Here is an 11,906-nt window from a genome sequence, read left to right on the forward strand (position 1 = left end):
ATATTAATCCGATTGTTTTTTTCTTAATGCCTTTGTTTGAAATGGCCTATCGACTAAGACTGCTTTAATATTGCCGCCGTGACAATATTACCCCGTTTGTGGCCGCCATTTTTTTAAGGGGAAAATATTTGAGAGTGGGTCTTTTTTCGTTGTCATTTTCATATTTTTTGAGGATTTGCTGACGGATGGATTTTAAATATAATATAAAGTAGGTTTCAAGCTATAATATAAGCCTAATCTCATAATTTTCCACCTTTTTATTGTCCCACAATCTATTTCTAAACTTGCCACTTTTTTTAAGGCGGTGAACCCGTGAAATTGAGCTAAGCCTTGGTCGCTTCAGCCCCGAAAACAGCTGTAGTGAGAAATGTTATTTACTAAAAATGTATGCGGTCACTGTGTTGTTTTTGCCTTTTAATGCTTCTAATCGTGGTGCGCGTCGAGGTTTACGAATCCAATGTGTGTTGCGAAATGAAAATCAAGGGTGGATAGTATATGATCTATGCTTTAAAAGGAATTTGACGGCGCCAGTTAAGCAAAATGGTATTAGGCCTTGCCAAAAGTTGATTGAGCTATAGCCTTCGTCAGATTATCACATGTCAATGATATAAGAAATTGACCCTCGGATATCCTGTGACTAGGAGATGCTTACAAAGTTACTAACCCTCGATTTTGAAGGTAGATACTGTCTAGTGACACTTAAAGTAAGGATTTAGTCTTAAAAACAGACTACCATCATAAGCCCATATCGTAAATTAAACGATGTTGATATCAAAGCTTAATTGAAATACCAATACCAATTTTTTCTAACTCAATGAATGTTAAATATCAACATCAAAAATTATCTTCTGAAAGAGATATCTACTTATATTCCATTCAAATTTCTCGCAACATTTCAAATTAACGAATAGAAATGTGCAAATGAAGTTCAAACTGATTAATTGGGCAAATTGCTATATTGGTCAACATTACCGATCACAGATAGATTTGCGCCCGTCAGTTGTTTTTATTATGCTTGTGAAATGGTAAGCGAAATCTGTGATTAAAGTTTATAATAGACATGAGCAAAATGGGCTTTATTCACATCAACTCGATTACCGAATATCTAAATTTGACTAAAATTAACAAAATATTCTATTCATGGTTAAAAGTCTTGTTTGAAGCAGCAAGCCATCTAATCCTTATTAACTTTCTTTTGAAAGCAAAAAATAATAGGTTGATACCTCTTTCAGTAGATGATTCATTGATTTTTCAGTTTCATTGAGATTAAAAATAAATTAGTTCCACCATTGGTTGATTTTCAATATTGACCAATCGATAATCACAAATTTTAATAACTAAATTACAAAACCCGGTTCAAAACCATATTAGTTTTGAAACGATTAAATTATAATTTTAAACATATATATAGTTAATTCCTCGTAGGTAATTAGTTTATTGTCTTAGTGAAATTAATGCTGAATATTACATACAAAAAGTAAATAATAAATTAACTTCTAAAATTTAAATGTAAAGTGTGTGCATTATTTCCCAATTAATAAAAGATATCCACCTATTTTCATTCAAATTAATTACTAATTTGTGGATAATGGATAGAAAATGTCGAGCTCTAATTGCGATATAGCTAAAATCAATCCCACTGGCTATTTATAATACAATATAACCTTTGCCCTATGTTTACTGTTTTGAATTCTATTTGTAAAATTTAAAACATAAAATAGTATTACAATTCAAATAAATTTAATTAAATAATTATTAATAAATTTCAATAAAATAAATTCTGGTTAAATACATAACACTACTTTTTTTAAGTTTCTGAAATTATCAGAGCTAAATATCAAAGACACATATTTAATTGCTCTCATTTCGACACAACTGCAACCGTATAGATTCATTCATTTAATAACATTTCTCATTTCTAATTATTTAAATTCAAAGGGCTGTATTAACTTTTAAAGGTGAAAACCCAGCTGACTCAGAAGTACACAAATACCAGGCTGCCAGGCTGTCTCTAACACAACAGAGTTGCCCATTCTTGTTTATGAGAAATGAATCCTTGTCATATGCATCTCTGGACTTTAGGAGCTCCAGGACTCCCAACTGAAGCAGGGTGGGAAATAGGGATTTTTTTAAAACTAGACATTGGGCCAGCGACCCCCTGCCCTGGAATAAATGAATTGGTCCATGACCATTGACCAGCGCGCGGCGTCTCCTAAACTAAAGAAGTGGGTAATTAAAATAGCTGAGATAATGTCTGGACCCTGGTTACCCTAGAATTTCATTAGTGGTCCTGTGGACCACTGCTCCCCCTCAGATTTAATTTTTAAACTGGTCATTTTCCCTGGTCCACCGCCTTATTTACAACGCTGAACTGAAGATTTCTTTTGACCGGACCATAGCCTACTCGATCACGCGCAACACGTCGCAAGCTGCTTGCGCTATAGCGCGAGTCAGGGTGGGAAATAAGGATTTTTTTAAATTGGACCATAGGCCAGAGACCCTCCTGACTTGGAATAAATAAACTGGTCCGTGACCATTGGCCAGAGCACGTCGTCTGCTAAGCTAAAGAAGTGGATAATTAAAATATTAGAATTTTAATGTGTGGACTCTGGTTACCCTTGAATTTTTTAGTAGTCTCGTGGGCCACTGAACCCCTCCGATTTAATTTTTGAACTGTACCAGGAAATTTTTAAAGTCGTCATTTGTCCTGTGTTACCGCCTTACTTCCCACGCTGGCGCGAGTTGCTTTGCGTTGTCGAGTGCGTGATGGAGTCGGCTATGCTTGGATTCCCAACCCCCGTTACTTACTACCAAAATACCCACTAGCATAACCCACTCGATCACGCTATCTTTTCCCCGGCTACATATTTTGAAGAGGGAACTTTTTAGGATAACCTTTGTGGACTTTTAGGGTAGCCCTTATAAATTGAGTCGGCATTGCCCTGACTATATTGTGTTAATGCTACAAAAAAGTTCGAAATTGATAATCTCGGATCGTCTTTGAGAAGTTTTAAGGATATCCGAATTTCATATTGGGCTTAGGAAAAGCTTGAGCTAAAGGTTAAACAGACATAAATCAGAGTTTTAAAAAATTGTGTAAAACTGTCAATTTGGTCCTATTTGTGGAATTTTTAGGGGAGCGCCTCGCGTTTCAATAAAGGATTGTAAAAAATTGTATTATGTTAATTACAATAAGAATACAAACTTTCAATGAGTTACGTTTAATTTTTTGGAGTATCATTATAAATAATGACTGATTGAGCTAAAGTTACGGTCTCCTTTATATATGTTTCTGCTTAGTGTAGATTTTGAAAATGTAAAACAGTTTCTTAACAATCTTAATTAAAATGAAGACTGAAGGAGCAGATATTAATCAAAAATGTCTTGATTAGAATCAAGTCCTAAAAAGTATCGATAAGACTGAGGTTATCACTTGTCTGGAGGATTAGATATTATTTCTTTTTAATTGAAACTAAAAGGCATGCTTAAGAAAAAAACAACGTTCCATTACGCTTTTCCGTTGAAATAACTTATTTTACAGGTAATCAATTACAAAAATTTACTTATCTCGGGTTTTCGGGCACAATTCCATTCCCCCAAAACATTTTATCATTACATTAATTACTTTTGAGAGATAACGTGTCAAAATAAGCTTTAAAACAATAAAAAACTGAATGAGCGGTCTGTTTAGCCATGACCAAAACCTTCAAATCAGTGTGTGTTCAAACTAATTAATGTAATGATAAAATGTTTTGGGGGAATGGAATTGTGCCCGAAAACCCGAGATAAGTAAATTCTTAAAATTGATTACCTGTAAAATAAGTTATTTCAACGGAAAACGGTAATGGAACGTGGTTTTTTCTTAAGCATGCCTTTTAGTTTCAATTAAAAAAAAATTTATATCTCATCCTTCAGTCAAGTGATAACCTCAGTTTTATCGATACTTTTTAGGACTTGATTCTAATCAAGACATTTTTGATTAATTTCTAAAGTACTTAACCACCTGCAACACCTGTTTCGTTACACTAGGATTATTTAAGTCTTTAGCTAAAAGGTTCAAAATATGAGCTGAACATCCATAAGTAATAACATTAATGTTATTTAAAGGGTTGAAATCCATCAGCATTGATCTCATTTTACCCATATTAGCTGCATTGTCGGTGACTACGCTAGTAGTTAAACCCTGTACTTTAAGAGAAAAGTAAACAACCACGCCCCCAAAGTAAACAAGTGTCGTGTTAGCGAGCCCACCTCCCCGGGGTAGATATTTCTTTCTCGACTATAAAACCTTCACTCTTTCACCATTCTGACTCAGTATTCTTCAAATCTCTTAATTATGGAAGACTCGTTTTACGTCACTTTACCCAGTAATGCGTCTATGGACGATTTCCCCGAGAACAACCAATCATCTTTTAAGGTGAAGTTGCCGCAACCTATTAAACTCTTATCAAACTGGAAGGTTGGTTTGGCTGAAGTGGTTTTACCACCAGTTTGGGATAATGTTACTCAGGGTTATGATAGATTTTTAACCATGGCACCCTCTATCGACGATGATGCTAATTGGTTTACTTACAAGTTAGAAATACCACCAGGTGATTATGAGTGCAAAAGAACGAAAAAAGGTCATACGGTTAAATATTCTATACATAAAACTTTAATTGATATCCTGCGCGATCAAATAAAACCCAAATATAGAGATTTATTGCAAATGAAGGTGGATCGCCATCCGAATGTCGTTGGTCGAAAATCGGAAGAAAGGTTTCTATTGATGAATATACACCCGGATGTGCAAGTAAGAATCCCGGAAGAACCTCTCTCTCTAGTGCTAGAGTTTCGAGAGAAAAATTTCGTCTCGGGTCGGTACGTTTCCCGTTTCCCCTTATCGCGTCACGCCAAAACTTTATCCATTTCTTACAAGGATAATTATATCGAAATAAGGTCCAGAAAAAAAGGATTTCAAAGCCGTAAATCAACAAAGAACGGGAAGCGTAGACGATGAAGATGACCATCCGATTAATGCACCCAAAACTGTCGATGATGAGCTCAAAGCGATTGATATTAACGAAATACCAATTAGAAATAGAGGTCTTAGAGAAAAAGATGTAGCTCTTAACGATGCCAAAGGTGAGGAAGATCTACCTGATGATCATCCCTCTAATGATCAACCAGCTAAAGAGGGTGATACGTTTAAGGATGAATTACTTGACGATCAGCCTATGATGGATTCCAGCGACGACGATTTGCCAAATGATCAAGCCATCAAGCCAAAGATTAATCAATTGACGCATATCATACCCGCGGGTGTTTATCATGATATCGAAGATATATTTAGAGCTATGAAAAAAAAATTCCCGATGCTTATAGAGAAAAATTTCGATTTTTCGTTAAAGAAGACCAAACCGTTACCGTTTGGTGCGACAAAGGGTATAGCCTGGCTTTTCCCACTGGTTTTCCGGGTCTTGGTTTAATGTTAGGCTTCGCGAAGAGTCAACTCGGGGCTCAGCTGAAAGATCATACTACCGGAGAATACATTGCGGGTTTAAACAGAGGTATCGAAGCCCTGTTCGTGTATACGAATATTATTCAATACCAATTTGTGGGTGACGTCGCTGCTCCTCTTTTACGAATCGTTGCTAGACCGGATAATGCTGACAAGAAAACGTTCATTCAAACGTTTACTAATATTGATTACTATCCGCTAAGACTTAACGAACTAGAAATTATCGAGGTAGAAATAAAAACCGACGCAAATTTACACGTACCATTTAAACTAGGTAAGACTATCCTTAAGCTACATTTCGTAAAAGATGGTTCAAAGGGATAGTTATCTACAATATTACCTGCAGCAATCAGGTAGTGACAGTTTTCCAACATTTTCTGGACCTGTTTTTCAACGCGGGAGCGGTCTTGGAAATTTATTTCGCAAGCTAATTAAATTCATTACACCAATTGTAAAACCCGTGGCTAAGGCCGTCGGACGCGAGGCTTTAGGTATCGGTACCAGAATGTATACCGATATCCAGTCTGGAGAAGACCCGAAAAAGGCTTTTAAAAAGAATCTAAAACTAGCTGGAGGTAATCTTTTACATAAAGCTGGTGATCACGTAGCTACTTCGCAGTTCGGTTCGGGTGCTCGTCGAAAAAGGAAAAGAAATTCACAAGGCGGAGCTAAAAAGAAAAGTAAACGCGTTAAGAAGAATCGCAGTAAGAGAGATTTTCTACCATAATCAAAAACCATGGAGGTGAGAGAGGGGATGCGTAACGAGCTAGACATTTTTGAAATTCCAACGGAAAACAGCAATGTCATATCGTCTACCGAAGTAACCTATCAACCGATTAGCGCGATTACAGACTCTGGACCGACAACCTTTTACGTTAAATCGAACGAAGAAGAGTATATGGATCTTGCCGAGACAAAGCTTAAAGTTAAAGCTAGAATTCTTCACGAAGACGGAACGGCACTCGAACCTAACGAGGTTAACGTTGGACCACTCAATCTGTTTTTATTCTCCCTATTCAGTCAAATCGATGCTTTGGCTCAAAATACACCGACTCAAGCATCGAGCAACTGCGCTCAATATGGACCGCTTATTGAAACAGTTTTAAGCTGTTCCGAAGATGCTAAAAAGTCTCAACTCGGTTTACAATGTTTTTACAAAGACTCGCCAACTTCCCCTGACGAAATGTTTACTCAACAAAACAAAACAAATGAAAACGGAATGTTGAAAAGAGCCGCTAGAACAAAATTATCAAATCAAATCGAAATGATTGGACATTTACCGGCAGATTTATTTCGTACGAATAAGTACATGCTTCCTGGAGTTGACCTTATGATTCGACTTTTCCGATCTCCTAAACATTTCCCTATTATTTCCAAAGTACCCAATAAGACGTACCATATTGTTATTGATGAAGCTGTTCTCATAGCTAAATTGGTTAAGGTACTCCCTGAAATTCTATTGGCTCACGCTAAAGTTTTAGAGCAATACCCAGTTCGATACCCGATTAAGCAGACGGTTATTAAACATTTCCCAATATCTAAAGGCGAAGTCGATTGCACTAGGGAAAATGTTTTCATCGGGAGAATGCCCGATCTTATGATAGTTTTCTTCGTACCCACGAACGCTTTCAACGGTACGTTAGATACCAATCCTTATCATCTCACTCATAATGATTTGAGACATATGTCGGTCGCTATTGGCTCGACAAATTTTCCAGACATTCCTTTCGAACCCAACTTTGACAAAAGACAATATACCAGAGAATACGCCTCACTGTTCGACGTGTTAGATATACTAGGTAAAAACAAAGGCAATTATATTTCTTACGAAGACTGTGGTAACGGTTATACCATTTTCGCGTACGATTTAGCAGCTGCCGGCGATTGTCAAGGTGATTTTATCAACCCTCCTAAGCAGGGAAATCTTCGTCTTAGTATGAAGTTTGCTAAACCACTCAACACCAACACCACTTGCGTAATTTATGCTGTATTTAACAAAGAGCTCTACGTGACCAGAGACAGAAGCGTTATTTATCCACTTGATTAAAACACAGATGTCAGCATCTAATTAAGAAAATAGCGACTATAAATGGAAAAATATCTCGACCAACTCTTCATTAATCTTCAAGATGTTCGTCAGTCACAATCTTTCCAGCGATCTGTAGATCGTAGTAAGAAATATCGTCGATCCTTACGTTACCATTCTAAGACGAGACAACGACTCGGAAGTTTCGTTTCATCATTCTATTTGCAACGATCTTTGGAAGGTGCAACCCGAAATTTATTCTCACTTCGATGGGGAATCTGAAAGGTTTCACACTTGGATGAGTAAAGATAATATTCTGCTAGAGTGTCTCACCGTTGGAAAAGAAAAGCAGTTGGACCTTAGACAATACGTTCGCGGCGCGAATCATAACTATCACATTATGTACTCTTCCGCTCGCGGATTCTCCCTGAATCAAGAATCGTGGAAAAGTTTAAAGTCTTTGAAAAGTACTATCGATCGCGAAGTCAAAGTTTTACTCGACGCTAAGGATGTTATGAAAAGGATCGTTTTTGAAAAATTGACGAATATACTTTATTCAATTACCGTCAAATGCGAAAACAGTTGTTGTCATCACAAGTTAGCTCACGATATTTCCTGCGGAGCCGATAATATCAACTATTGTCAAGCGGTGGAACAGAATATCGAACAAGCGCTTCCGCGGATGAATTACGACGAGGTTTTGGTTGAATTTTACGAAGAAATGGATGGAACGAAATTAGAAGACATGTACATCCTTTATAGCGATATTATTAATAATTTAACCAATTTGAAAAATATGATTGTGTACGGATAAATGTTCTGAATAAAGATATATAAATTTGACCTGATTGAAAGTTATTTACTCATTTTCCACACCAATGTCGAGACTCGATGAGTTGGCGAAAGTTTATTACAATCTCTCTCACCCGGCTGGGTTAGGAAGTATATAGAAATTACAAAATAGTGTTAAAGGAATTTCGAAAAAGGAGACTAGAAATTGGTTGTTAGCTCAGGATACCTACATAACTCACCGACCTAGAAAACTCAAATTCCCCAGAAATCAAGTCTATGTAACTTCTAAAAATGAAAAATGGATGTGCGATCTTATGGATTTCAACCGGTTTAAGCGGTATAATAATAAAAAACGCTACGTATTAACTATCATCGACGTGTTATCGCGCTTCGCTTGGGCTATCCCTCTTCGAGATAAAAAACCCGAAAATATAGTTAAAGCTTTCTCTAGTAATTTCAAATCTCGCAAACCTTCCAAACTCACTTTCGATCAAGGCGGAGAATTTGTAAATAAAATGTTTGACAATTTTTTAAAGAAACACAACGTCAGTTCATTCGCTTTAGTAAATGATACTAAAGCATCCTTAGTAGAGAGATTCAATGCTACACTGTCGTCAAAGATATACAAATACTTTACCAGAAGCGGGAAGTATGATTATGTTAAAGTTTTGCCAAACTTGGTTAAAAGTTACAATTCGAGCGTCCATTCGACAACTGGTTTTAAACCAAAAGATGTTAATATCAATAACGAGCATTTAGTTTGGTTTAGATTATACGGAGATAAGAAGAAGGGAAAGAAACCCGCTCTCAAACCAGGCATGATAGTTAAATTAGCAACTTCGAAAACTAGATTCGAAAAGGGAGGAACTGCCAACTGGACCAAAGAGAATTTCATCATAGATAAAGTCCTGCATCGGAGCCCTCCAGCGTACAACGTTAAAGATGGTCAAGGTGTATCAATCAGAGGCGCTTTTTACGAACCACAATTATTACAAGTGAGGCCATGAATACGCAACAACTCTCCGAAGTCTTGCACTGCGATCCTCGAACTTCACCATTTTTTATCGGTGTTTTTCCTTCGGACAAGCTACCATCACCCCCTCTAGAGAAAAATGTTTATCTTTTCGTCGTTAATACTTCACCTTCTTATATCGCCGATGGACACTGGGTTGCTTTCTTCATCAACCGAGAAAGAGCGGAATTCTTTTGCTCCTTTGGAAGGAATCCTACCCATTACGGATTTGATTTGACCCCCTACGCTTCAGAATGGATCTACAACGATTAAGTAATTCAGCCTATCGATAGCGATTTTTGCGGTTTGCATACTTTAATGTACTGTTTCGCCAAATGCGAGGGTTACAGTATGAAAGAAATAATCCAATTGCTTTATAAGAAAAACCTTTATTATAACGATAGCATATCATTGTTAAATTTGTGTACACATTTGTTAAATCACGAGTTTCGATATTGTAATGAATAAAATCAAAATTCTAGCCATTTGTTGGGTTTTTTCCTTTCTCTCGCCTTAATTCATACGGGGATCTCTTGACAGTCCTTGGTGTTTTTATCTCTCTTAGAACAGGAGATGATTTTGCTGCTTCTAGAGATGGATTTGAAAGCTTAATTTTCTTTTTCTTCATCTTTTGAGAACGTCGAACTTGATAATTACTTCCAATGGTCTTTTTAACTAACACAATTTTTTTCGAGGTTTCGTTTTGACAATTACTGGAACCGGTGGTTCGTACGATTGTCCGGTATATTGGTGAGATTTTAGATAGCTTGATGAAGGCATGGATGTTGACGATACAGGCGTTGGCTGAGGAGCTATTCTAACTTCGGGAGGTTCAACCAAGTTTTTCATTGTAAGGTATTGTTGAAGAGATTTTAGATATTGTCTGGCTTTATCATCGGGATTCCCAGGTTGGTTGAGAATGGTGGTAATTTCATTATCTAACGAAGAAACCTGTTTTTCAACATCGGTCATAATTGAGGACGCCGGAACTAGAATCATTTTCTTCATTCTCCACCGGTTATAGTTGACAAAAGAGTTGGAATTATAGCACCAATCAGGCTAGGTAGAAAAAATCCTCCAGTCTGCTTGTACAACAACTGTCGAACCTGATTTGGGCTACGGCGTTTATTAGATAGCGATTTTATAACTTTTTCGTACCGCCTCAAATTTCTTTTTTTGCTTTGCGGAAGAGCGATGGCGTTTCTTTTCAAGTTGTAACATATAGTGCAAATAGATTTTAACTGATCTTTGCTAGATAACGATATTAAAGTTTTCCTTTGTTGAGGATTAATATCTCTCAGTAGTTTAAGGTAAGGATAATGTTTCCGAAATGACTTGGATGGCATCATTCACTACAATGAATTGAATCTCCACCTGGGACTTTGTTTTAAAAAAATATTTATTATTCCACAAAAATATCATGTTTCCTTCATTGGGAATTGCATTTGTTCTTAATCTCAAAGAGTCGTCGCAAGTTTGGCGCAAATCGCAAATTATGTAACTATACGGTTTGTCAGATGTAGCCATTTCATACGCTTTTGACATTATTTTTTTACCCGGAAATATCTGTCTTTCCAAGTGGGAAATCTGACTCCGAGACCTTAAATTTTTAAATATTACAAAATAAGAAGTATTCAAACTTATAACTCTAGATTCCTTCCCCATCGAGAATAGATTATGAGTAACTAAAACTAAACTCAAATTTAAATGATGACAACCAACCGTAAAAAGGTAAGAAATGAACGAACTAGCATTAACAACAGGGGCTAAATCGTCCAACACTAGCAGATTATTAACTTTGGGGTTAAAGAAATCCGTATCATTTGGCGGCAATCCTTCCAGGAATTCAATTTCTGGTATTTCTTTGCGTATTTCGTGAAACTTTTCTTGAAACAGAGAGTAGCAATATACGATCCTGTGAGGGGGTGGGTCTATCATTTTTTGACGATTTTTCAATAACTCCAAAACAAAATTCGTCTTTCCGCTCATAGATGCGCCGGAAACAATCATTTGAAAGGGTGCTACGAATTTCAACCGACAGGACATTGTCGACTATGATTCTTTTAATTTTCGTTCCAAAATTGGCTTCAAAAGGGTGTTCAAAAGAAATACTCTATCTTTAAATCGCGCGGCGGTGTACAGCCACTCGTTCCATCTTCGCTATCGGGTAGCCAATGAACTTAAACAATGTGATGAAAGGTAACTTGCTTCTTCTTCTTGGCAATACCCAAAGGGTAATGTAGTAAAGTCATCTAGAAGAACCCTTTTAGAGCAGGTAACCCCAAATTGTTTTTTTAAATTTCCTAAGAGCAAAGTTAAGTCCCGCTTGCGTCGAACAACGTTAAACGGGATATCTACCGTATACCGTTTTTCTGGATTTTGTAAGGCGTCTACCATAGATTCAAACGATTGCAAGATTTACACCTGATAACCTGAATTTCTTTGATCTCATGGAAGACGTTAAGTGATGAACATCTTTTACAATTTAATTCACCCTGCGAACAATGGAGGGCCCTTTTTTCGCTAGACTTATAAAAAACAACAAGGCATTTGGAACAATAACTTTCGCCGCCAAA

The 11,906-nt window shown here is 36.7% G+C and overlaps 1 protein-coding gene across 1 annotated transcript; it reads left to right on the top strand.

Moving 5' to 3' along the window:
* The first annotated feature begins 6,236 nt into the window (after positions 1-6,236).
* Positions 6,237-7,547, top strand: LOC149685894 (uncharacterized protein F54H12.2-like). Its single transcript, XM_089871070.1, has one exon. It carries the CDS (start codon positions 6,237-6,239, stop codon positions 7,545-7,547), a length of 1,311 nt encoding a protein of 436 aa, XP_089727196.1.
* Positions 7,548-11,906: the final 4,359 nt, after the last annotated feature.

The sequence above is a fragment of the Phalangium opilio genome, unplaced genomic scaffold (genome assembly GCF_054372755.1).
Source record: "Phalangium opilio isolate 3A_F unplaced genomic scaffold, DU_Popi_V2 ptg000032l_1, whole genome shotgun sequence".
In the NCBI taxonomy this organism is placed as follows: Eukaryota; Metazoa; Arthropoda; class Arachnida; order Opiliones; family Phalangiidae; genus Phalangium; species Phalangium opilio.

Excerpts from the sequence above, each read along its gene's own strand:
- LOC149685894 (XM_089871070.1), top strand. The coding sequence starts at position 6,237 with ATGGAGGTGAGAGAGGGGATGCGTAACGAGCTAGACATTTTTGAAATT.